The sequence below is a fragment of the Stegostoma tigrinum genome, unplaced genomic scaffold (genome assembly GCF_030684315.1).
Source record: "Stegostoma tigrinum isolate sSteTig4 unplaced genomic scaffold, sSteTig4.hap1 scaffold_508, whole genome shotgun sequence".
In the NCBI taxonomy this organism is placed as follows: Eukaryota; Metazoa; Chordata; class Chondrichthyes; order Orectolobiformes; family Stegostomatidae; genus Stegostoma; species Stegostoma tigrinum.
The window spans coordinates 30,001-56,195 of NW_026728439.1; the positions used below are offsets into that span (position 1 = coordinate 30,001).

Below are 26,195 nucleotides of genomic sequence, written 5' to 3' on the forward strand. Positions count from 1 at the left end.
GCCAGGGAGTGAGGGAGGGAGTGAGGGAGGGAGGGAGGGAGGGGTCGGCAAGGGAGGGAGGGAGGGGTCGGCCAGGGAGGGAGGGAGGGAGGGAGGGGACGGCCAGGGAGTGAGGGGTCGGCCAGGGAGTGAGGGAGGGAGGGGTCGGCCAGGGAGTGAGGGAGGGAGGGGTCGGCCAGGGAGTGAGGGAGGGAGGGAGCGGACAGCCAGGGAGGGAGGGAGGGAGGGAGGGGACAGACAGACAGGGAGGGAGGGAGGGAGGGAGGGGACAGACAGCCAGGGAGGGAGGGGACAGGGAGGGAGGGAGGGGACAGGGAGGGAGGGAGGGAGGGAGGGGACAGACAGGGAGGGAGGGAGGGAGGGAGGGGACAGACAGGGAGGGAGGGAGGGGACAGACAGGGAGGGAGTGAGGGAGGGAGGGGACAGACAGACAGGGAGGGAGGGAGGGAGGGGACAGACAGGGAGGGAGGGAGGGGACAGACAGACAGGGAGGGAGGGAGGGGACAGACAGGGAGGGAGGGAGGGGACAGACAGACAGGGAGGGAGGGAGGGAGGGAGGGGTCGGCCAGGGGGGGAGGGAGGGGTCGGCCAGGGAGGGAGGGAGGGTTCGGCCAGGGAGGGAGGGAGGGTTCGGCCAGGGAGGGAGGGAGGGAGGGGTCGGCCAGGGAGGGAGGGACAGAGCGGTCGGCCAGGGAGGGAGGGACAGAGCAGTCGGCCAGGGAGGGAGGGAGGGAAGTAGGGGTCAGCCAGAAAGAGAGGGGGGGAGGGGTCGGCCAGGGGGGGAGGGGGGAGGGGTCGGCCAGGGGGGGAGGGAGAGAGCGGTCGGCCAGGGAGTGAGGGAGGGAGTGAGGGAGGGAGGGAGGGAGGGGTCGGCAAGGGAGGGAGGGAGGGGTCGGCCAGGGAGGGAGGGAGGGAGGGAGGGGACGGCCAGGGAGTGAGGGGTCGGCCAGGGAGTGAGGGAGGGAGGGGTCGGCCAGGGAGTGAGGGAGGGAGGGGTCGGCCAGGGAGTGAGGGAGGGAGGGAGCGGACAGCCAGGGAGGGAGGGAGGGAGGGAGGGGACAGACAGGGAGGGAGGGAGGGAGGGAGGGAGGGGACAGACAGGGAGGGAGGGAGGGAGGGAGGGAGGGGACAGACAGCCAGGGAGGGAGGGGACAGGGAGGGAGGGAGGGGACAGGGAGGGAGGGAGGGAGGGAGGGGACAGACAGGGAGGGAGGGAGGGAGGGAGGGAGGGGACAGACAGGGAGGGAGGGAGGGAGGGAGGGGACAGACAGACAGGGAGGGAGGGAGGGAGGGGACAGACAGGGAGGGAGGGAGGGGACAGACAGACAGGGAGGGAGGGAGGGGACAGACAGGGAGGGAGGGAGGGAGGGAGGGAGGGGACAGGGAGGGAGGGAGGGGACAGAGAGGGAGGGAGGGAGGGAGGGGACAGGGAGGGAGGGAGGGAGGGAGGGGACAGGGAGGGAGGGAGGGAGGGAGGGGACAGGGAGGGAGGGAGGGGACAGGGAGGCAGGGAGGGAGGGGACAGGGAGGGAGGGGACAGGGAGGGAGGGGACAGGGAGGGGACAGGGAGGGAGGGAGGGAGGGAGGGGACGGACAGGGAGGGAGGGAGGGAGGGAGGGGACAGACAGCCAGGGAGGGGGCGGGGAGGGAGGGAGGGGACAGACAGCCAGGCAGGGAGGGAGGGAGGGAGGGAGGGAGGGAGGGAGGGGGCGGGGAGGGAGGGAGGGGGCGGGGAGGGAGGGAGGGAGGGAGGGGGCGGGGAGGGAGGGAGGGAGGGGGCGGGGAGGGAGGGGGGAGGGAGGGAGGGGGCGGGGAGGGAGGGAGGGAGGGGGCGGGGAGAGGGAGGGAGGGGGAGAGGGAGGGAGGAGGGGGAGAGGGAGGGAGGGGGCGGGGAGGGAGGGAGGGAGGGAGGGGGCGGGGAGGGAGGGAGGGAGGGAGGGGGCGGGGAGGGAGGGAGGGAGGGAGGGAGGGGGCGGGGAGGGAGGGAGGGGGCGGGGAGGGAGGGGGGAGGGAGGGAGGGGGCGGGGAGGGAGGGGGGAGGGGGCGGGGAGGGAGGGGGGAGGGAGGGAGGGGGCGGGGAGGGAGGGGGGAGGGAGGGAGGGAGGGGGCTGGGAGGGGACAACCAGGGAGGGAGGGAGACAGCGGTCGGCCAGGGGAGGGAGGGGTCGGCCAGGGGGGGAGGGAGGGGTCGGCCAGGGAGGGAGGGGTCGGCCAGGGAGGGAGGGGTCGGCCAGGGGGGGAGGGATGGGTCGGCCAGGGAGGGAGGGAGGGGACAGCCAGGGAGGGAGGGAGGGGACGGCCAGGGAGGGAGGGAGGGAGGGAGGGAGGGGACGGCCAGGGAGGGAGGGAGGGAGGGAGGGAGGGAGGGGACGGCCAGGGAGGGAGGGAGGGAGGGAGGGGACGGCCAGGGAGGGAGGGAGGGAGGGAGGGGACGGCCAGGGAGGGAGGGAGGGAGGGGACGGCCAGGGAGGGAGGGAGGGATGGGTCGGCCAGGGAGTGAGGGAGGGAGGGGTCGGCCAGGGAGTGAGGGAGGGAGGGGTCGGCCAGGGAGTGAGGGAGGGAGGGGTCGGCCAGGGAGTGAGGGAGGGATGGGTCGGCCAGGGAGTGAGGGAGGGAGGGGTCGGCCAGGGAGGGAGGGAGGGATGGGTCGGCCAGGGAGTGAGGGAGGGATGGGTCGGCCAGGGAGTGAGGGAGGGAGGGGTCGGCCAGGGAGGGAGGGAGGGGTCGGCCAGGGAGGGAGGGAGGGAGGGAGGGAGGGGTCGGCCAGGGAGGGAGGGAGGGGTCGGCCAGGGAGGGAGGGAGGGGACAGACAGGGAGGGAGGGAGGGAGGGAGGGGACAGACAGGGAGGGAGGGAGGGAGGGAGGGAGGGGACAGACAGGGAGGGAGGGAGGGGACAGGGAGGGAGGGAGGGAGCGAGGGGACAGACAGGGAGGGAGGGAGTGGACAGACAGGGAGGGAGGGAGGGGACAGACAGGGAGGGAGGGAGGGGACAGACAGGGAGGGAGGGGACAGGGAGGGAGGGAGGGGACAGGGAGGGAGGGAGGGAGGGAGGGGACAGACAGGGAGGGAGGGAGGGAGGGGACAGACAGGGAGGGAGGGAGTGGACAGACAGGGAGGGAGGGAGTGGACAGACAGGGAGGGAGGGAGGGGACAGACAGGGAGGGAGGGGACAGACAGGGAGGGAGGGAGGGGACAGGGAGGGAGGGAGGGAGGGGACAGGGAGGGAGGGAGGGAGGGGACAGGGAGGGAGGGAGGGAGGGAGGGGACAGACAGGGAGGGAGGGAGGGGACAGACAGGGAGGGAGGGAGGGGACAGACAGGGAGGGAGGGGACAGGGAGGGAGGGAGGGAGGGGACAGACAGGGAGGGAGGGAGGGAGGGGACAGACAGGGAGGGAGGGAGGGAGGGGACAGGGAGGGAGGGGACAGGGAGGGAGGGGACAGGGAGGGAGGGGACAGGGAGGGAGGGAGGGAGGGGACAGGGAGGGAGGGGACAGGGAGGGAGGGGACAGGGAGGGAGGGGACAGGGAGGGAGGGAGGGAGGGGACAGGGAGGGAGGGGACAGGGAGGGGACAGGGAGGGAGGGAGGGAGGGAGGGGACAGGGAGGGAGGGAGGGAGGGAGGGGACAGGGAGGCAGGGAGGGAGGGAGGAGGGAGGGGACAGGGAGGGAGGGGACAGACAGCCAGGGAGGGAGGGGACAGACAGCCAGGGAGGGAGGGAGGGAGGGAGGGAGGGGACAGCGAGGGAGGGAGGGGACAGCGAGGGAGGGAGGGGACAGCCAGGCAGGGAGGGAGGGAGGGAGGGAGGGGGCAGGGAGGGAGGGAGGGAGGGAGGGGGAGGGAGGGAGGGAGGGAGGGGGCGGGGAGGGGACAGCCAGGGAGGGAGGGAGACAGCGGTCGGCCAGGGGAGGGAGGGGTCGGCCAGGGGGGGAGGGAGGGGTCGGCCAGGGAGGGAGGGAGGGAGGGAGGGAGGGAGGGTTCGGCCAGGGAGGGAGGGAGGGTTCGGCCAGGGAGGGAGGGAGGGAAGGAGGGGTCAGCCAGAAAGAGAGGGGGGGAGGGGTCGGCCAGGGGGGGAGGGAGAGAGCGGTTGGCCAGGGAGTGAGGGAGGGAGTGAGGGAGGGAGGGAGGGGTCGGCAAGGGAGGGAGGGAGGGGTCGGCAAGGGAGGGAGGGAGGGGTCGGCCAGGGAGGGAGGGAGGGAGGGAGGGGACGGCCAGGGAGTGAGGGAGGGAGGGAGGGAGGGGACGGCCAGGGAGTGAGGGAGGGAGGGGTCGGCCAGGGAGTGAGGGAGGGAGGGGTCGGCCAGGGAGTGAGGGAGGGAGGGAGCGGACAGACAGCCAGGGAGGGAGGGGACAGACAGGGAGGGAGGGAGGGAGGGAGGGGACAGACAGCCAGGGAGGGAGGGGACAGACAGGGAGGGAGGGAGGGAGGGAGGGAGGGGACAGACAGCCAGGGAGGGAGGGGACAGGGAGGGAGGGAGGAGACACACAGCCAGGGAGGGAGGGGACAGACAGCCAGGGAGGGAGGGAGGGAGGGAGGGGACAGACAGGGAGGGAGGGGACAGACAGACAGACAGGGAGGGAGGGAGGGGACAGACAGGGAGGGAGGGAGGGAGGGAGGGAGGGGACAGGGAGGGAGGGAGGGAGGGGACAGGGAGGGAGGGGACAGGGAGGGAGGGAGGGGACAGGGAGGGAGGGAGGGAGGGAGGGACAGGGAGGCAGGGAGGGAGGGGACAGGGAGGGAGGGGACAGGGAGGGAGGGGACAGGGAGGGAGGGGACAGGGAGGGAGGGAGGGAGGGGACGGACAGGGAGGGAGGGAGGGAGGGGACGGACAGGGAGGGAGGGAGGGAGGGAGGGAGGGGACAGACAGCCAGGGAGGGAGGGGACAGACAGCCAGGGAGGGAGGGAGGGAGGGAGGGGACAGACAGCCAGGGAGGGAGGGGGGGGACAGCCAGGCAGGGAGGGAGGGAGGGAGGGAGGGAGGGAGGGGGCGGGGAGGGAGCGGGGAGGGAGGGAGGGGGCGGGGAGGGAGGGAGGGAGGGAGGGGGCGGGGAGAGGGAGGGAGGGGGCGGGGAGAGGGAGGGAGGGGGCGGGGAGAGGGAGGGAGGGGGCGGGGAGAGGGAGGGAGGGGGCGGGGAGGGAGGGAGCTGGGAGGGGACAACCAGGGAGGGAGGGAGACAGCGGTCGGCCAGGGGAGGGAGGGGTCGGCCAGGGAGGGAGGGAGGGAGGGGTCGGCCAGGGAGGGAGGGAGGGGTCGGCCAGGGAGGGAGGGAGCGAGGGAGGGGACGGCCAGGGAGGGAGGGAGGGAGGGGACGGCCAGGGAGGGAGGGAGGGAGGGAGGGAGGGGACGGCCAGGGAGGGAGGGGACGGCCAGGGAGGGAGGGAGCGAGGGAGGGGACGGCCAGGGAGGGAGGGAGGGAGGGGACGGCCAGGGAGGGAGGGAGGGAGGGAGGGGACGGCCAGGGAGGGAGGGGACGGCCAGGGAGGGAGGGAGGGAGGGAGGGGACGGCCAGGGAGTGAGGGAGGGATGGGTCGGCCAGGGAGTGAGGGAGGGATGGGTCGGCCAGGGAGTGAGGGAGGGATGGGTCGGCCAGGGGGGGAGGGAGGGGTCAGCCAGAAAGAGAGGGGGGGAGGGAGAGAGCGGTCGGCCAGGGAGGGAGGGAGGGATGGGTCGGCCAGGGAGGGAGGGAGGGGACAGCCAGGGAGGGAGGGAGGGAGGGAGGGAGGGGACAGCCAGGGAGGGAGGGAGGGAGGGAGGGAGGGGACGGCCAGGGAGGGAGGGAGGGAGGGGACGGCCAGGGGGGGAGGGAGGGGTCGGCCAGGGGGGGAGGGAGGGGTCGGCCAGGGAGGGAGGGAGGGAGGGAGGGTTCGGCCAGGGAGGGAGGGACAGAGCGGTCGGCCAGGGAGGGAGGGACAGAGCAGTCGGCCAGGGAGGGAGGGAGGGAAGGAGGGGTCAGCCAGAAAGAGAGGGGGGGAGGGGTCGGCCAGGGGGGGAGGGAGAGAGCGGTCGGCCAGGGAGTGAGGGAGGGAGTGAGGGAGGGAGGGAGTGAGGGAGGGAGGGAGTGAGGGAGGGAGGGAGGGAGGGGTCGGCAAGGGAGGGAGGGAGGGGTCGGCAAGGGAGGGAGGGAGGGGTCGGCGAGGGAGGGAGGGGACGGCCAGGGAGGGAGGGAGGGAGGGAGGGGACGGCCAGGGAGGGAGGGAGGGAGGGAGGGGACGGCCAGGGAGGGAGGGAGGGAGGGAGGGGTCGGCCAGGGAGTGAGGGAGGGAGGGAGGGAGGGAGGGGACAGACAGCCAGGGAGGGAGGGGACAGGGAGGGAGGGAGGGGACAGGGAGGGAGGGAGGGGACAGGGAGGGAGGGAGGGAGGGAGGGGACAGACAGGGAGGGAGGGAGGGAGGGGACAGACAGGGAGGGAGGGAGGGAGGGAGGGAGGGAGGGAGGGGACAGACAGGGAGGGAGGGAGGGAGGGAGGGGACAGACAGGGAGGGAGGGAGGGAGGGAGGGAGGGGACAGACAGGGAGGGAGGGAGGGGACAGACAGACAGACAGGGAGGGAGGGAGGGAGGGGACAGACAGGGAGGGAGGGAGGGGACAGACAGGGAGGGAGGGAGGGGACAGACAGGGAGGGAGGGAGGGGACAGACAGGGAGGGAGGGGACAGACAGGGAGGGAGGGAGGGGACAGACAGGGAGGGAGGGGACAGACAGGGAGGGAGGGAGGGGACAGACAGGGAGGGAGGGGACAGACAGGGAGGGAGGGAGGGAGGGAGGGGACAGGGAGGGAGGGAGGGAGGGAGGGGACAGGGAGGCAGGGAGGGAGGGGACAGGGAGGGAGGGAGGGAGGGGAGGGGACGGACAGGGAGGGAGGGAGGGAGGGAGGGGACAGACAGCCAGGCAGGGAGGGAGGGAGGGAGGGGACAGCCAGGCAGGGAGGGAGGGGGGGGGGGAGGGAGGGAGGGAGGGAGGGAGGGGGCGGGGAGAGGGAGGGAGGGGGAGAGGGAGGGAGGGGGCGGGGAGGGAGGGAGGGGGCGGGGAGGGAGGGAGGGGACAGACAGCCAGGCAGGGAGGGAGGGAGGGGACAGCCAGGCAGGGAGGGAGGGGGGAGGGAGGGAGGGAGGGAGGGGCGGGGAGGGAGGGAGGGAGGGGGCGGGGAGGGAGGGGGGAGGGAGGGAGGGGGCGGGGAGGGAGGGAGCTGGGAGGGGACAACCAGGGAGGGAGGGAGACAGCGGTCGGCCAGGGGAGGGAGGGGTCGGCCAGGGGGGGAGGGAGGGGACAGCCAGGGAGGGAGGGAGGGAGGGAGGGAGGGAGGGAGGGAGGGAGGGGACAGCCAGGGAGGGAGGGAGGGAGGGAGGGAGGGAGGGGACGGCCAGGGAGGGAGGGAGGGAAGGAGGGAGGGGACGGCCAGGGAGGGAGGGAGGGAGGGAGGGAGGGAGGGAGGGGACGGCCAGGGAGGGAGGGAGGGAGGGAGGGAGGGGACGGCCAGGGAGGGAGGGAGGGAGGGAGGGGACGGCCAGGGAGTGAGGGAGGGATGGGTCGGCCAGGGAGTGAGGGAGGGAGGGGTCGGCCAGGGAGTGAGGGAGGGAGGGGTCGGCCAGGGAGTGAGGGAGGGATGGGTCGGCCAGCCAGGGAGTGAGGGAGGGAGGGGTCGGCCAGGGAGGGAGGGAGGGGTCGGCCAGGGAGGGAGGGAGGGAGGGAGGGGACGGCCAGGGAGGGAGGGAGGGGACAGCCAGGGAGGGAGGGAGGGAGGGAGGGGACAGACAGCCAGGGAGGGGACAGACAGCCAGGGAGGGAGGGGACAGACAGGGAGGGAGGGAGGGAGGGAGGGAGGGGACAGACAGGGAGGGAGGGAGGGGACAGACAGGGAGGGAGGGAGCGAGGGGACAGACAGGGAGGGAGGGAGGGGACAGGGAGGGAGGGAGGGGACAGGGAGGGAGGGAGGGGACAGGGAGGGAGGGAGGGAGGGAGGAGACAGACAGGGAGGGAGGGAGGGAGGAGACAGGGAGGGAGGGGACAGGGAGGGAGGGAGGGAGGGGACAGGGAGGGAGGGAGGGAGGGGACAGGGAGGGAGGGAGGGAGGGAGGGAGGGGACAGGGAGGGAGGGGACAGGGAGGGAGGGAGGGAGGGGACAGGGAGGCAGGGAGGGAGGGGACAGGGAGGGAGGGAGGGAGGGAGGGAGGGGACAGGGAGGGAGGGGACAGGGAGGGAGGGAGGGAGGGGACAGGGAGGGAGGGAGGGAGGGGACAGGGAGGGAGGGAGGGAGGGAGGGAGGGGACAGACAGGGAGGGAGGGAGGGAGGAGACAGACAGGGAGGGAGGGAGGGAGGAGACAGGGAGGGAGGGGACAGGGAGGGAGGGAGGGAGGAGACAGGGAGGGAGGGGACAGGGAGGGAGGGAGGGAGGGGACAGGGAGGGAGGGAGGGAGGGAGGGAGGGGACAGGGAGGGAGGGAGGGAGGGGACAGGGAGGCAGGGAGGGAGGGGACAGGGAGGCAGGGAGGGGACAGGGAGGCAGGGAGGGAGGGAGATGACAGGGAGGGAGGGGACAGGGAGGGAGGGAGGGAGGGGACAGGGAGGCAGGGAGGGGACAGGGAGGCAGGGAGGGAGGGAGGGAGGGAGGGGACAGGGAGGCAGGGAGGGAGGGAGGAGGGAGGGAGGAGGGAGGGAGGAGGCAGGGAGGGAGGGAGGAGGCAGGGAGGGAGGGAGGGGACAGGGAGGGAGGGGACAGACAGCCAGGGAGGGAGGGAGGGAGGGGACAGACAGCCAGGGAGGGAGGGGACAGACAGCCAGGGAGGGAGGGAGGGAGGGAGGGGACAGACAGCCAGGCAGGGAGGGAGGGAGGAGACAGCCAGGCAGGGAGGGAGGGAGGGGACAGCGAGGGAGGGAGGGGACAGCCAGGCAGGGAGGGAGGGAGGGAGGGAGGGGGCAGGGAGGGAGGGGGGAGGGAGGGAGGGGGCAGGGAGGGAGGGGGGAGGGAGGGAGGGAGGGAGGGAGGGGGGAGGGAGGGAGGGAGGGAGGGGGCGGGGAGGGGACAGCCAGGGAGGGAGGGAGACAGCGGTCGGCCAGGGGAGGGAGGGGTCGGCCAGGGGGGGAGGGAGGGGTCGGCCAGGGGGGGAGGGAGGGGTCGGCCAGGGAGGGAGGGAGCGAGGGAGGGGTCGGCCAGGGAGGGAGGGAGGGAGGGAGGGGTCGGCCAGGGAGGGAGGGACAGAGCGGTCGGCCAGGGAGGGAGGGACAGAGCAGTCGGCCAGGGAGGGAGGGACAGAGCGGTCAGCCAGGGAGGGAGGGAGGGAGGGAGGGAGGGGTCGGCAAGGGAGGGAGGGAGGGAGGGAGGGAGGGGTCGGCAAGGGAGGGAGGGAGGGAGGGGACGGCCAGGGAGGGAGGGAGGGAGGGGACGGCCAGGGAGGGAGGGAGGGAGGGAGGGGACGGCCAGGGAGTGAGGGAGGGAGGGGTCGGCCAGGGAGTGAGGGAGGGAGGGGTCGGCCAGGGAGGGAGGGAGGGAGCGGACAGCCAGGGAGGGAGGGAGGGAGGGAGGGGACAGACAGCCAGGGAGGGAGGGAGGGGACAGACAGGGAGGGAGGGAGGGGACAGACAGGGAGGGAGGGAGGGGACAGACAGGGAGGGAGGGAGGGAGGGGACAGACAGGGAGGGAGGGGACAGACAGGGAGGGAGGGAGGGAGGGGACAGACAGGGAGGGAGGGAGGGAGGGTGGGAGGGGACAGACAGGGAGGGAGGGAGGGGACAGACAGGGAGGGAGGGAGGGAGGGGACAGACAGGGAGGGAGGGAGGGGACAGACAGGGAGGGAGGGAGGGAGGGGACAGACAGGGAGGGAGGGAGGGGACAGGGAGGGAGGGAGGGAGGGGACAGGGAGGCAGGGAGGGAGGGAGGGAGGGGACAGGGAGGCAGGGAGGGAGGGGACAGGGAGGCAGGGAGGGAGGGAGGAGGGAGGGAGGAGGGAGGGAGGAGGCAGGGAGGGAGGGAGGGGACAGGGAGGGAGGGGACAGGGAGGGAGGGAGGGAGGGAGGGGACAGACAGCCAGGGAGGGAGGGAGGGAGGGAGGGGACAGACAGCCAGGGAGGGAGGGAGGGAGGGAGGGAGGGGACAGACAGCCAGGCAGGGAGGGAGGGAGGAGACAGCCAGGCAGGGAGGGAGGGAGGGGACAGCCAGGCAGGGAAGGAGGGAGGGAGGGGGCGGGGAGGGAGGGGGGAGGGAGGGGGCGGGGAGGGAGGGGGGAGGGAGGGGGCGGGGAGGGAGGGGGGAGGGAGGGAGGGAGGGAGGGGGCGGGGAGGGGACAGCCAGGGAGGGAGGGACAGAGCGGTCGGCCAGGGAGGGAGGGACAGAGCAGTCGGCCAGGGAGGGAGGGAGGGAAGGAGGGGTCAGCCAGAAAGAGAGGGGGGGAGGGGTCGGCCAGGGGGGGAGGGAGAGAGCGGTCGGCCAGGGAGTGAGGGAGGGATGGGTCGGCCAGGGAGGGAGCAGTCAGGCAGGGAGGTGTCGGCCAGGGAGGGAGGGAGGGAGGGAGGGAGGGGTCGGCAAGGGAGGGAGGGAGGGTTCGGCAAGGGAGGGAGGGAGGGGTCGGCAAGGGAGGGAGGGAGGGGACGGCCAGGGAGGGAGGGAGGGAGGGGACGGCCAGGGAGGGAGGGGACGGCCAGGGAGGGAGGGAGGGAGGGGACGGCCAGGGAGGGAGGGAGGGAGGGGACGGCCAGGGAGGGAGGGAGGGAGGGAGGGGACGGCCAGGGAGTGAGGGAGGGAGGGGTCGGCCAGGGAGTGAGGGAGGGATGGGTCGGCCAGGGAGTGAGGGAGGGAGGGGTCGGCCAGGGAGTGAGGGAGGGAGGGGTCGGCCAGGGAGAGAGGGAGGGAGGGGTCGGCCAGGGAGGGAGGGAGGGAGGGGTCGGCCAGGGAGGGAGGGAGGGAGGGAGGGAGGGGTCGGCCAGGGAGGGAGGGAATGGTCGGCCAGGGAGGGAGCAGTCAGCCAGGGAGGTGTCGGCCAGGGAGGGAGGGAGGGGTCGGCGAGGGAGGGAGGGAGGGAGGGGTCGGCAAGGGAGGGAGGGGTTGGCCAGGGAGGGAGGGGACGGCCAGGGAGGGAGGGAGGGAGGGAGGGGGACGGCCAGGGAGGGAGGGAGGGGACAGCCAGGGAGGGAGGGAGGGGACAGCCAGGGAGGGAGGGAGGGAGGGAGGGGACAGGGAGGGAGGGGACAGGGAGGGAGGGAGGGAGGGGACAGGGAGGGAGGGAGGGAGGGAGGGGACGGCCAGGGAGGGAGGGAGGGAGGGGTCGGCCAGGGAGGGAGGGAGGGAGGGAGGGAGGGGTCGGCCAGGGAGGGAGGGGTCAGCCACGGAGGGAGTGAGGGGTCAGCCACAGAGGGAGTGAGGGGTCAGCCACAGAGGGAGGGAGGGGTCAGCCACAGAGGGAGGGAGGGGTCAGCCACAGAGGGAGGGAGGGGTCGGCGAGGGCAGGGAGGGGACAGCCAGGGAGGGAGCGGTCAGCCACGGAGGGAGGGAGGGGTCGGCGAGGGAGGGGTCGGCGAGGGAGGGGTCGGCGAGGGAGGGGTCGGCCAGGGAGGGGTCGGCCAGGGAGGGAGGGAGGGGTCGGCCAGGGAGGGAGGGAGGGGTCGGCCAGGGAGGGAGGGAGGGAGGGAGGGGTCGGCCAGGGAGGGAGGGAGGGAGGGGTCGGCCAGGGAGGGACGGAGGGAGGGAGGGGTCGGCCAGGGAGGGACGGAGGGAGGGAGGGGTCAGACAGGGAGGGAGCGTGGTGAGACAAGGAGAGCGAGGGATAGCAGTGAGACATGGAGTGGAAGGGAGAGGCCACACTGACAATAGAGAACATATTCCCTTTCTGAAAGGGACTGCGATTAACATGAGTAACGTAGCCACCATTAAACTGGCTCAGAATTCTGCACAGAGTCATACATAGCATGGAAACCGACCCTTCAGCCCAATCAGTCCGTGCTGACCCTAATCCCGATCTAAACTGGTCCTTTCTGCCTGCTCCTGGCCCCTATCCCTCCAAACCTTTCCCTATCCATGAACTTATCCAAATCTCTTTAAAACGCTGTAGCTGTCCCCACACCCACCACTTCCTCAGGAAGCTCATCCCACACACGGACCACTCTCTGTGTAAATAATTTACTCCTCGTGTCTTTTTTAAATCTCTCCCCTTTCACCTTAAAAATATGTCCCCTCCTATTGAAACCCCACCACTGTAGGAAAAATAAAAAACTGCCATTCACCCTCTCCATGCCTCTCATGATTTTATAAACTTGTGTAAGGGTCACCCCCTCAGCCCCCGATGCTGCAGGGACAAAAAGGCCCAGCCTCTCCCTACAACTCAATCCCTCCGTTCGGAGCAACATCCTGGTAAATTTCTTCTGAACCCCCACCAGCCTCATAATGTCCTTCCAGAATATTTGTTAAATCTCCTCTGTTCACTCACAAGGCATGTGCATCGCTTGCTGGGCCCAGCTTATATTGCCCATCCCACATTACACACTCTGTACAGTGTGGAAGCAGGCTGTTCGGCCCATTCGGTCTGCAATGACCCTCGGAAGAACGGCCCACCACCTCCCCATGAATTTCCCACTGCCAATACGCGCCTAACCCGCACGGCATCGGACTGTGGGAGGGACCGGAAACCCCATGCGGACACGGGCTCCTCACCTTGCTGCGAGGGAACAGCGACAGGCAGACCAGGCAGGTCAGGGACAGCATGCTCTTCTTGATGAACTCCTTGTCCTGGGTCTCCTTGACGGCCTCCACCACATCGTGGATCTGGTAGTGGTCGCGGCCCTCCTGCATCAGGCTCAGAACGATCTCCGCTCGGCCCCAACTCGGCAGGTTGTAGGTGGCCAGGATCTGACGCAGTGTCCTCTGCAGGCAAAACCCGGGAGGGGGGGGGGGGGGGGGTGAGGGGAGAGAGAGAGAGAAACTGTTAGCTCAGGGACGGTGGGGGGTGGGCAAGTGAGAGAGGGTTAGCTCAGGGACAGGGGTGGGGGAAGAGAGAGAGAGAGAGACAGGCAGACAGAGAGAGAGAGAGATGGAGAGAGAGAGAGAGAGACAGGCAGACAGGGAGAGAGAGAGAGAGACAGGCAGACAGAGAGAGATGGAGAGAGATAGGGAGAGAGACAGGCAGACAGAGAGAGAGAGAGATGGAGAGAGAGAGAGAGAGACAGGCAGACAGGGAGAGAGAGAGAGAGATAGGGGAGAGAGACAGGCAGACAGAGGGAGGGAGGGAGAGATGGAGAGAGAGAGATGGAGAGAGAGAGAGATAGGGAGAGAGAGAGATAGGGAGAGAGACAGGCAGACAGAGAGAGATGGAGAGAGATAGGGAGAGAGACAGGCAGACAGAGAGAGATGGAGAGAGAGAGAGATAGGGAGAGAGACAGGCAGACAGAGAGGGAGAGATGGAGAGAGAGAGAGATAGGGAGAGAGACAGGCAGACAAAGAGGGAGAGATGGAGAGAGAGATAGGGAGAGAGACAGGCAGACAGAGAGGGAGAGAGAGATAGGGAGAGAGACAGGCAGACAGAGAGGGAGAGATGGAGAGAGAGATAGGGAGAGAGACAGGCAGACAGAGAGGGAGAGATGGAGAGAGAGATAGGGAGAGAGACAGGCAGACAGAGAGGGAGAGATGGAGAGAGAGATAGGGAGAGAGACAGGCAGACAGAGAGAGATGGAGAGAGAGAGAGATAGGGAGAGAGACAGGCAGACAGAGAGAGATGGAGAGATAGGGAGAGAGACAGCAGACAGAGAGAGATGGAGAGAGAGAGAGATAGGGAGAGAGACAGGCAGACAGAGAGAGATGGAGAGAGAGAGAGATAGGGAGAGAGACAGGCAGACAGAGAGAGATGGAGAGAGAGAGAGATAGGGAGAGAGACAGGCAGACAGAGAGGGAGAGATGGAGAGAGAGATAGGGAGAGAGACAGGCAGACAGAGATGGAGAGAGAGATAGGGAGAGAGACAGGCAGACAGAGAGAGATGGAGAGAGAGAGATAGGGAGAGAGACAGGCAGACAGAGAGGGAGAGATGGAGAGAGAGAGAGATAGGGAGAGAGACAGGCAGACAGAGAGGGAGAGATGGAGAGAGAGATAGGGAGAGAGACAGGCAGACAGAGAGGGAGAGAGAGATAGGGAGAGAGACAGGCAGACAGAGAGGGAGAGATGGAGAGAGAGATAGGGAGAGAGACAGGCAGACAGAGAGGGAGAGATGGAGAGAGAGAGAGATAGGGAGAGAGACAGGCAGACAGAGAGGGAGAGATGGAGAGAGAGATAGGGAGAGAGACAGGCAGACAGAGAGAGATGGAGAGGGAGAGAGACAGGCAGACAGAGAGAGATGGAGAGATAGGGAGAGAGACAGGCAGACAGAGAGAGATGGAGAGAGAGAGAGATAGGGAGAGAGACAGGCAGACAGAGAGAGATGGAGAGAGAGAGAGATAGGGAGAGAGACAGGCAGACAGAGAGAGATGGAGAGAGAGAGAGATAGGGAGAGAGACAGGCAGACAGAGAGGGAGAGATGGAGAGAGAGATAGGGAGAGAGACAGGCAGACAGAGATGGAGAGAGAGATAGGGAGAGAGACAGGCAGACAGAGAGAGATGGAGAGAGAGAGAGATAGGGAGAGAGACAGGCAGACAGAGAGAGATGGAGAGATAGGGAGAGAGACAGGCAGACAGAGAGAGATGGAGAGAGATAGAGAGAGAGACAGGCAGACAGAGAGAGATGGAGAGAGAGATAGGGAGAGAGACAGGCAGACAGAGAGAGATGGAGAGAGAGATAGGGAGAGAGACAGGCAGACAGAGAGAGATGGAGAGAGAGATAGGGAGAGAGACAGGCAGACAGAGAGAGATGGAGAGAGATAGGGAGAGAGACAGGCAGACAGAGAGGGACACAGATATGGGCAGACAACGAGGAGAAACAGGGAGAGAGATGAGCAGTCAGTGAGGGGGAGAGACAGAGAGAGATGGGCCGATGGGACAGAAGAGAGAGAGAGAGACAGAGATGGGCAGACAGAAGAGAAAGCCGCGCAATGAGCAGACGGTTACGAGTAATTGTTAGGGGGAGGGGGGGTAAGGGGTAAATGTTAGGGGGTGGGAGGGGGGTGAGGGGTAAATGTTAGGGGTGTGAGGGGGGGTAAGGGGTAAATGTTAGGGGGTGAGGGGGGGTGAGGGGTAATGTTAGGGGGTGAGGGGGGGTGAGGGGTAAATGTTAGGGGGTGAGGGGGGTGAGGGGTAAATGTTAGGGGGTGAGGGGGGGTGAGGGGGTAAATGTTAGGGGGTGTGGGGGGTAAGGGGGTAAATGTTAGGGGGTGAGGTGGGTAAGGGTAAATGTTAGGGGGTGAGGGGGGGTAAGGGGTAAATGTTAGGGGGTGGGGGTAAGGGGTAAATGCTAGGGGGTGAGGGGGGTAAGGGGTAAATGTTAGGGGGTGGGAGGGGGGTAAGGGTAAATGTTAGGGGGTGGGAGGGGGGTAAGGGGTAAATGTTAGGGGGTGGGGGGTAAGGGGTAAATGTTAGGGGGTGAGGGGGGTAAGGGGTAAATGTTAGGGGGTGGGGAAGGGGGGGTAAGGGGTAAATGTTAGGGGTGTGAGGGGGGTAAGGGTAAATGTTAGGGGGTGGGAGGGGGGGTAAGGGGTAAATGTTAGAGGGTGAGGGGGGTAAGGGGTAAAATGTTAGGGGGTGAGGGGGGGTAAGGGGTAAATGTTAGGGGGTGAGGGGGGGTTAAGGGGTAAATGTTAGGGGGTGAGGGGGGGTAAGGGGGTATTGTTAGGGGGTGGGAGGGGGGTAAGGGTAAATGTTAGGGGGTGAGGGGGGGTAAGGGGTAAATGTTAGGGGGGTGAGGGGGGTGTAAGGGGTAAATGTTAGGGGGTGTGGGTGTAAGGGGTAAATGTTAGGGGGTGGGGTGTAAGGGGTAAATGTTAGGGGGTGAGGGGGGGTAGGGGTAATTTAGGGGGTGGGGGGGTTGGGGTTAATGTTTGGGTGGGTGGGGGGTTGTTAGGGGTGGGAGGGGGGTGAGGGTAATGTTAGGGGGTGGAGGGGGGGTTAAGGGGTAATGTTAGGGGGTGGGGGGGGGGTAAGGGGTAATGTTATGGGGTTGGGAGGGGGGGTGAGGGGTAAATGTTAGGGGGTGGGAGGGTGGGTAAGGGTAAAGTTGGGGGTGGGGGGGGGTGTGGGGGTAATGTTAGGGGTGGGAGGGGGTAAGGGGTAATTGTTAGGGGGTGAGGGGGGTGAGGGGTAATTGTTAGGGGGTGGGAGGGGGGGTTGAGGGGTAAATGTTAGGGGGGGTGGGAGGGGGGTGGGGTAATGTTAGGGGGGTGGGGGGGGGTGGGGGTAATGTTGGGGGTGGGTGGGGGGTAAGGGTAATGTTAGGGGTGAGGTAAATGTGGGGGGTGAGGGGTAATGTTAGGGGGTGGGAGGGGGGTGTGGGGTAAATGTTAGGGGGTGGGAGGGGGGGTAGGGGTAATGTTAGGGGGTGGGGGGGTGAGGGGTAATGTTCGGGGGTGGGAGGGGGGTAAGGGGTAATGGTTAGGGGGGTGAGGGGTAAATGTTGGGGGGTGAGGGGTAATGTTAGGGGGTGGGGGGGGGGTGAGGGTAAATGTTAGGGGGTGGGAGGGGGGGTGAGGGGGTAAATGTTAGGGGGTGATGGAGTCCAAGGACAGAGTACAAGACGGACAGGCAAACGCTTTGATCATGGACGGCCTGGAGGGGTGGGGCAGATTAACCATGGCCTGGTGTGTGGGGAAAGGAGTCTCGATCCCCCTGACATGAGCGGACCTCGAAGGCTGTAGAAACTGGTCCACACCCTCTTGCCTTGCAAGTGAGGGGCTTTTGCGGTACATTGTGTGATGACTCTGGAAAAGCTGTCCCCTGCCCCACGAGGCCGAGATATAACACCAGCCATCATCGCACTGAGGAAGCTCAGCAGCTGCTCCCCAGCTGCTCCCACTTCCTACATTTCCAAGGTCCAGGCCAAACACGGAGTTGGCAGAAATGGCTCAGCAGGCCAACTATCAAGGTCAGGGGTTTAGGGGCAAGATATATGGGACACAGGAAATTCCCGGTGTTTTGGGGTTGCGAGTTCAGGGTCTTGTCACTCTTGGCAACAAGTGAATTCCTGGCATTGGTCAAATATGGAGGCGGTGGCGGGGCCGACAGCTGAGCAGGTTGGCTGACTACGGCGCTCGGAGATTCGAGGGGCGTTGGCTGACCACGGGGCTTGGGGAGTCGAGGGGCGTCGGCCGACTACGGGGCTCGGTGAGTCAGCCAATGATGTTGGGTCGGGCTCTGAAGGTGCTGGCCAACCATAGCAGTATTGGGGAGGTGTGGGAGGAGTTCACAGCAGCTCGGCCCTCCAGGAGGAAGAGGAGCGGGTCCGGCCCATGCCCACTAACCTGTCGGTCCAGCTGGTCCAGCTGAATGGGCACCTCGGTGTCCTGCCAGATGTGGCTGTGAAAGGTTTGGAGGAGCTGGCGTTGCAGGTCAATGACAGCCTTGTCCACATCACCCCTGTTCATGTAGAGAGCTTGGAGCACCTCCTGCTGCTCAGAGAAGCCCATAGCCCGGATCTCCCGAAACTGAAAGACACAAAGTGTCCCCCCCGCCACCGACAACCCGAGGGGAACACAGTCACGTCATCGCAAGGCCACAGGGTGATGTCTAACACTCCCTCTGCACTCACTCAACCCTCATTCAACCCTCCCCTCTCCCCCACCCCCGCCTCCCCATGTACACTTCACTCCCCAACACTCTCCCCCCGCACTGTTCTGCTCCCTCTCTTCTCCCCCACACTTTCACCCCCATGCACTCTACTGCCTCCACCTGCATTCTCTCTCCTCTCCCCCTTCTCCCCCCGCACTCTTCCCCAGCTCTCTCCCCATGTACTCATCCCCAGCTCTCTCCCCCTGCACTCTTCCCCAGCTTTCTCCCCATGTACTCATCCCCAGCTCTCTCCCCCTGCACTCTTCCCCAGCTCTCTCCCCCTCACACTCTTCCCCAACTCTCTCCCCATGTACTCATCCCCAGCTCTCTCCCTCTCCTCCTCACACTCTTCCCAGCTCTCTCTCCCTCTCCCCTGCACTCTTCCCCAGATCTTTCCGCTTTCCTCCGCACTCTCCCCTCTCCCCCAGCCCTCTCCCCTCCCCGTCTCCCCCACACTCTTCCCCAGCCCTCTCCTCTCCCCGTCTCCCCAACACTCTTCCCCAGCCCTCCCCCCTCCCCATCCCCTGCACTCTTCCCCAGCTCTCCCCCCTCCCCCACAAGCCCCCACCCCACCCTCCCCAGCCGTACCTTCCTGGCCCGGGTTCTCACACACTCGCCCACTGCCTCCTCGAAGTCTCCCCCGCTGAGCAGCCAGGCCTGTCGGGCCTCATCCCTGGTGATGGGGCCCACCTCATTCTCGGGCATGGCCTGGCCCTTCTGCGATGCCAGGTCGGCGATGCTGTCCAGCATCTGGGGAAGCTCTGTCTGCAGCCAGGCCAGCGGATCTTCCACCCCTGAGCTACGGAGAGCACAGCACACCTCTTCGGGACTCACCAGCTGTTCCTCACCCATCTGCAAACACATCGCAGCTTCGTTTCTACTCCTGCCACCAGGCATGGGCCACAGTGCGCTAACTCAAGTGAGGGCACTAGTAGAAATCCTCTATACTATTGGGCAGAGTCATATCGCACAGAAACAGACCCTTCGGCTCAGCCAGTCCATGCCGACCCAATATCCTAAAGTAATGCAGTCCCTTTCAGCCCTTATTCCTCTAACCCCTTCCTATCCATGTCCCCATCCCGATGCCTTTTAAATGCTGTAACTGTACCAGCCCCCACCCACTTCCTCTGGCAGCTCCTTCCCCACCCTCTGTGTGAAAAAGTTACCCCTCAGGCCCCTTTTAAATCTTACCCCTCCCACCTTAAACCTACCTCCCTCTGGTTTTGGACTCCCCTACCCTGGTGGGGGGAAATACCTTGACTATTCCCCCTAACCATGCCCCTCCCGATGTTATAAACCTCTATAAGGTCCCCCCCTCAGCCCCTGACGCTCCGGGGAAAATAGCCCCAGCCTCTCCCTGTAGCTCAAACCCTCCGACATCCCAGTCAATCTTATCCGAACCCTTTCACATCATCCTTCCTACAGCAGGGAGACCGGGATTGAACGCAGTGTTCCCAAAGTAGCCCTAACCAACGTCCTTGTATGGCCGCAACATGACCCTCCCGACTCCCTGTACTCAATGCACTGACCCGTAAGGGCGAGCGTATCGAACTTGGAAAGCTGGGTGGAGAAACGGCAGATGGAGTATAATCCAAACAAGTGTGAGGTGATGCATTTTGGGAGGTCAAATCCAAGGAGGAAGTTTCCAGGACATGGCAAGACCCATGATATACAGAGGGCTCTTGGGGTGCAAGCCCTTAGTTCCCTGAAAGTGCGAACACAAGTGGGGAAGGTGGTGAGGAAGGCATGATCGGTCAGGGTACTGGGCACACAGCTTGGCATGGGGCGTGACAACTGTATAAGGCTTTAGTGCAGCCACATTTGGAGGACTGTGCACGGTTCTGGTCCCCACACTACAGGGAAGGAGCTGCAGGCTTTGGAAAAGGTGCAGAGGAGGGTCACCAGGATACAGCCTCGATAGGAGTGCGATAGAGGGGAGGAGAGGTTGGACAAACTCGGGATCGTCTTCACTGCTCGGAGGGCTGGGGGGGACCGAACAGGGGTTTACAGGATGATGAGAGAGGTGGACAGGGTGGGGTCTGTTTGCCCTGGGGAGGGGACGTTAAATCAGGGGGTGCAGGGCAGGTTTAAGGTGAGGGGGGCACGTTTGAGGGAGATGTACAATGCAGGTTTCTATTTAACACAGAGGATATTAGACACCAGGAATGCACCACCAGGAGAGGTAGTGTAAGACAACAGGATACATGAAGAGCCCGGCATAGAGAGATATGGACCAGTTACAGGCAGATGGGATCAGGGTCAGCACAGGCATGGTGGGCTGAAGGGCCTGATCCTGTGCTATACGATTTGATACTCTACCGAAGACGCAAAAGGGAGGAATGGAGAGGCTGTTCCTTCATTTCAGACAATCTGGAACGCAAGGCTGCGGTTTTAGGATAAGGAGAGGGTTTGGGGTCAGGTTAAAAACAGAGACAGGGAGGAATAACCTCGCTCAAAGGGGGCAGTGAATCTATGGATCATACTCCGGCACCACCCCCGCCAGTCAGAGTGCGGTGGGACATCAGAGTAAGTTCAGGAGGGGACAGACACGTGTTTGAACGTTAACAGGGTCGCGGAGTCATAGGGAGTGAGAGGGAAGTGTATAAGGAGGGGACGGACACGTGTTTAATCAGTAACGGGGTCACGGGGAGTGAGAGGGAAGTGTATAAGGAGGGGACGGACACGTGTTTAATCAGTAACGGGGTCACGGGGAGTGAGAGGGAAGTGTATAAGGAGGGGACGGACACGTGTTTAATCAGTAACGGGGACACGGGGAGCGAGAGGGAAGTGTATAAGGAGGGGACGGACACGTGTTTAATCAGTAACGGGGTCACGGGGAGTGAGAGGGAAGTGTATAAGGAGGGGACGGACACGTGTTTAATCAGTAACGGGGTCACGGGGAGCGAGAGGGAAGTGTATAAGGAGGGTACGGACATGTGTTTAATCAGTAACGGGGTCACAGGGAGCGAGAGGGAAGTGTATAAGGAGGGGACGGACACGTGTTTAATCAGTAACGGGGACACGGGGAGTGAGAGGGAAGTGTGTAAGGAGGGGACGGACACGTGTTTAATCAGTAACGGGGACACGGGGAGTGAGAGGGAAGTGTATAAGGAGGGGACGGACACGTGTATAATCAGGCACGGTGCCAGCACTCCATGAGTGCTGCCCACTCACCCGGATCATCTCCACCAGGCGCAGTCCCGCCGCTCGCATCTCCTCCTGCCTGGCCTGGTCCGCCCCCCACTGACCCACCTCCTGGCGGCGTGGTCCCCAGACGTTCCTCCAGCCTCTGCTGCTTGGGGCGGGGGCTAGTCCCAGCCGGCACCGCCTGGCCCTGCCCAGTGCGGGCGTTAGCCTGCTCACACACCTCACAGATCTGGCTCGAGTTCAGGTTGAGGTAGGTGCAGAACTGACACTCCCAGCCCTGTGGGTGTGGGGGGAACAGTGAGGTGGAGAGAGGACGGGGAGAGGGGAAACAGGGGGTGAAAGAGAGAATAGGGAGGGGTGGGACAGGGGGAGAGAGAGAGAGAGAGAGAGAACAGGGAGGGAGGAACGGGGAGAGAGAGAGAGAGAGAGAACGGGGAGGGGGGGAACAGGGTGAGAGAGAGAGAACGGGGGGGGGAACAGGGAGAGAGAGAGAGAACGGGGGGGGGAACAGGGAGAGAGAGAGAACGGAGAGAGAGAAGGAACGGGGAGGGAAGGAACGGGGAGGGAAGGAACGGGGAGGGAAGGAACGGGGGAGGGAGGGAACGGGGAGGGAGGGAACGGGGAGGGAGGGAACGGGGAGGGAGGGAACGGGGAGGGAGGGAACGGGGAGGGAGGGAACGGGGAGGGAGGGAACGGGGGAGGGAGGGAACGGGGAGGGAGGGAACGGGGAGGGAGGGAGGGAGGGAACGGGGAGGGAGGGAGGGAGGGAACGGGGAGGGAGGGAGGGAGGGAGGGAACGGGGAGGGAGGGAGGGAGGGAGGGAACGGGGAGGAGGGAGGGAGGGAGGGAGGGAACGGGGAGGGAGGGAGGGAACGGGGAGGGAGGGAGGGAGGGAGGGAACGGGGGAGGGAGGGGGGGAGGGAGGGAACGGGGAGGGAGGGGGGGAGGGAGGGAACGGGGAGGGAGGGGGGGAGGGAGGGAACGGGGAGGGAGGGGGGGAGGGAGGGAACGGGGAGGGAGGGAACGGGGAGGGAGGGAGGGAGAGAGGGAGGAACAGGGAGAGAGGGAGGGAGAGAGAGAACAGGGAGGAGGGGGGAACAGGGAGAGAGAGAGAACGGGGGGGGGAACAGGGAGAGAGAGAGAGAGAATGGGGAGGGGGGAACAGGGAGAGAGAAGGGGGGAACGGGGGGGGGGGAACGGGGGGGGGAACGGGGGGGGGGAACGGGGGGGGAACGGGGGGGGGGAACGGGGGGGGGGAACGGGGGGGGGAACGGGGGGGGGGAACGGGGGGGGGGAACGGGGGGGGGAACGGGGGGGGGGAACGGGGGGGGGGGGAACGGGGGGGGGGAACGGGGGGGGGGGGGAACGGGGGGGGGAACGGGGGGGGGAAACGGGGGGGGGAAACGGGGGGGAAGGAAACGGGGGGGGGGGAAGGAAACGGGGGGGGGGAGGAAACGGGGGGGGGAAACGGGGGGGGGAAACGGGGGGGGAGGAAACGGGGGGGGAGGAAACGGGGGGGGGGAGGAAACGGGGGGGGGGGAACGGGGGGGGGAGGAAACGGGGGGGGGAACGGGGGGGGGGAGGAAACGGGGGGGGGGAACGGGGGGGGGGAGAAACGGGGGGGGAACGGGGGGGGAGAAACGGGGGGGGGAAACGGGGGGGGAAAACGGGGGGGGGGAAACGGGGGGGGAAAACGGGGGGGGGGGAAAACGGGGGGGGGGAAACGGGGGGGGGGGAACGGGGGGGGAACGGGGGGGGGAGGAACGGGGGGGGAGGAACGGGGGGGGAGGAACGGGGGGGGGAACGGGGAACAGGGGGGGAGGGAACGGGGGGGGAGAACGGGGGGGGGAGAACGGGGGGGGGGGAGAACGGGGGGGGGGAGAACGGGGGGGGAGGGAACGGGGGGGGAGGGAACGGGGGGGAGAAACGGGGGGGGGAAACGGGGGGGGGAGAACGGGGGGGGGGAGAACGGGGGGGGGGGGGAGAACGGGGGGGGGGAGAACGGGGGGGGGGGAGAACGGGGGGGGGAGAACGGGGGGGGGGAGAACGGGGGGGGGGAGAACGGGGGGGGGAACGGGGGGGGGAGAACGGGGGGGGAACGGGGGGGGGAAACGGGGGGGGAAACGGGGGGGGGAGAACGGGGGGGAGAACGGGGGGGAGAACGGGGGGGAGAACGGGGGGGAGAACGGGGGGGGAACGGGGAGGGGGGGGGAGAACGGGGGGGGAGAACGGGGGGGGGAGAACGGGGGGGGAGAACGGGGGGGGAAACGGGGGGGGAAACGGGGGGGGGGAAACGGGGGGGGAAACGGGGGGGGGAAACGGGGGAACGGGGGGGGAGAACGGGGGGGGAGAACGGGGGGGGGAACGGGGAGAGGGGGGGGAACGGGAGGGGGAACGGGGAGGGGGGGAACGGGGAGAGGGGGGGGAACGGGGAGGGGGAACGGGGAGGGGGGGGAACGGGGAGGGGGGGGAACGGGGAGGGGGGGGAACGGGGGGGAGGGGGAACGGGGAGGGGGGGGAACGGGGGGGGGGAAGGGGGGGGAGGGGGAACGGGGAGGGGGGGGGAACGGGGAGGGGGGGGGAACGGGGAGGGGGGGGGAACGGGGAGAGGGGGGGGAACGGGGAGGGGGAACGGGGAGGGGGGGGAACGGGGAGGGGGGGGAACGGGGAGGGGGGGGAACGGGGGGGAGGGGGAACGGGGAGGGGGGGGAACGGGGGGGGGGAAGGGGGGGAGGGGAACGGGGAGGGGGGGGGAACGGGGAGGGGGGGGGAACGGGGAGTGGGGGGGAACGGGGAGTGGGGGGGAACGGGGAGGGGGGGGAACGGGGAGGGGGGGGAACAGGGAGGGGGGGGGAACAGGGGGGGGGGAACAGGGAGGGGGGGGAACAGGGAGGGGGGGGGGAACAGGGAGGGGGGGGGACAAGGGGGGTGGGACAAGGGGGGTGGGACAAGGGGGGCGAACAGGGAGGGGGGGGAACGGAGAGAGAGAGGGAACAGGGAGGGGAGGAATGGGAGGGAGGACAAGGGGGGGAGGGAGGAACAAGGGGGGGAGGGAAGGAACAAGGGGGGGGAGGGAAGGAACAAGGGGGGGGAGGGAAGGAACAAGGGGGGGGAGGGAGGGAACAGGGAGGGGAGGAACGGGGGGGGAGAGGGGAGGAACGGGGGGAGGGAGGAACAGGGAGGGGAGGAACGGGGGGGAGAGGGGAGGAACGGGGGAGGGAGGGAACAGGGAGGGGAGGAACGGGGGAGGGAGGGGAGGAACGGGGGAGGGAGGGGAGGAACAGGGGAGGGAGGGGAGGAACAGGGGAGGGAGGGGAGGAACAGGGGAGGGAGGGGAGGAACGGGGGGGGGAGGGGAGGAACGGGGGGGGAGGGGAGGAACGGGGGGGGAGGGGAGGAACGGGGGGGGGAGGGGAGGAACGGGGGGGGGAGGGGAGGAACGGGGGGGAGGGGAGGAACGGGGGGGAGGGGAGGAACGGGGGGGGGAGGGGAGGAACGGGGGGGGAGGGGAGGAACGGGGGGGGAGGGGAGGCACGGGGGGGAGGGGAGGAACGGGGGGGAGGGGAGGAACGGGGGGGGGGAGAGGGGAGGAACGGGGGGAGGGAGGGAACAGGGAGGGGAGGAACGGGGGGAGGGGAGGAACGGGGGGGAGGGGGGAGGAACGGGGGGGAGGGGGGAGGAACGGGGGGGGGGGAGAGGGGAGGAACGGGGGGAGGGAGGGAACAGGGAGGGGAGGAACGGGGGAGGGGAGGAACGGGGGGGGGAGGAACGGGGGGGGGAGGAACGGGGGGGAGGAGGAACGGGGGGGGGAGGAACGGGGGGGAGGAACGGGGGGGAGGGGAGGAACGGGGGGAGGGGGAACAGGGAGGGGAGGAACGGGGGGGGAGGGGAGGAACGGGGGGGGGAGGAACGGGGGGGGGGAGGAACGGGGGGGGGGGAGGAACGGGGGGAGGAGGAACGGGGGGGAGGAACGGGGGGGAGGGGAGGAACGGGGGGAGGGGGGAACAGGAGGGGAGGAACGGGGGGGGAGGGGAGGACGGGGGGGGGGAGGGGAGGAACGGGGGGGGAGGGGAGGAACGGGGGGGGAGAGGGGAGGAACGGGGGGGGAGAGGGAGGAACGGGGGGGGGAGAGGGGAGGAACGGGGGGGGAGAGGGGAGGAACGGGGGGAGAGGGGAGGAACGGGGGGAGGGAGGAACGGGGGGGGAGAGGGGAGGAACGGGGGGGAGAGGGGAGGAACGGGGGGGGGAGAGGGGAGGAACGGGGGGGGAGAGGGGAGGACGGGGGGAGAGGGGAGGAACGGGGGGGAGGGGAGGAACGGGGGGGGAGAGGGGAGGAACGGGGGGGAGAGGGGAGGAACGGGGGGGGGAGAGGGGAGGAACGGGGGGGGAGAGGGGAGGAACGGGGGGGGAGAGGGGAGGAACGGGGGGGGGAGAGGGGAGGAACGGGGGGGGGAGAGGGGAGGAACGGGGGGGGGAGAGGGGAGGAACGGGGGGGGGGAGAGGGGAGGAACGGGGGGGGGGAGAGGGGAGGAACGGGGGGGGAGGGGAGGAACGGGGGGGGAGGGGAGGAACGGGGGGGGAGGGAACGGGGAGAGACAGAGAATGGAGGGGGGAACAGGGAGAGAGAGAAAGGCAGGAATGGAAGAAGGGAAACAACAGTGAGGCAGAGACAGAGACAGAGCGAAGAGGAGAGTGAGGGAGTGTGAGAAAGAAAGAGAGACTGGATTTGTATATGACATTCCAAGTACCCTCTCAGCCAAACCCCACCATTTCCAATGTAAGTACCGCCCCTGTACATCAGGGGGCAGACAAGGGCAGCCCCTTCTGGGCACAGCAAGACTCCAAAGCCTACGTGGAGCCCGCCTCTCACAGCAACATCAGTCTCTCACCCTCCCTCACCCCCCGCGCTCTCTCTCTGCCCCTCACCCTCCCTCACACTCACTCTCACTCTCTGTCTCTCTCTCCCTCCCTCTCTCTCTCTGCCCCTTACCACCCCCCCACCCACAGCCTTGGGAACAGAGTCTACCCCATTGTAGAGAGGGGCACCACTCTCCCACCCCAAAACACACACACACACACACACACACACACACACACACACACACACACACACTCTCCTGGGGAGGGGGGAGGGGGAGGGGAGGGGGGGAGGGGGGAAGGGGGAGGGGGAGGGGGAGGGGGGGAGGGGGGAAGGGGGGAGGGGGAGGGGGGGAGGGGGGAAGGGGGGAGGGGGAGGGGGGGAGGGGGGGAGGGGGAAGGGGGAAGGGGGGGAGGAGGGGAGGAGGAGGGGGGGAGGAGGGGGGAAGCGGAGGAGGGGGGGAGCGGGGGAGCGGGGGAGGGGGGGGAGCGGGGGAGGGGGGGGAGGGGGGGCGGGGGGGGGAGGGGGGGC

General features: G+C 67.8%; 1 protein-coding gene across 1 annotated transcript; it reads right to left on the reverse strand.

Moving 5' to 3' along the window:
• Nucleotides 1-12,634: 12,634 nt before the first annotated feature.
• Nucleotides 12,635-21,228, reverse strand: LOC132208709 (E3 ubiquitin-protein ligase RNF31-like; the record flags this gene model as incomplete). The annotated part of the gene is made up of 4 exons (XM_059644101.1): nt 20,835-21,228; nt 18,249-18,512; nt 17,354-17,536; nt 12,635-12,844 (listed from the first exon to the last, which is right to left on the reverse strand). Coding segments are annotated over exons 1-4 (696 nt in total), but the record flags the coding sequence as incomplete, so codon positions are not given.
• Nucleotides 21,229-26,195: the final 4,967 nt, after the last annotated feature.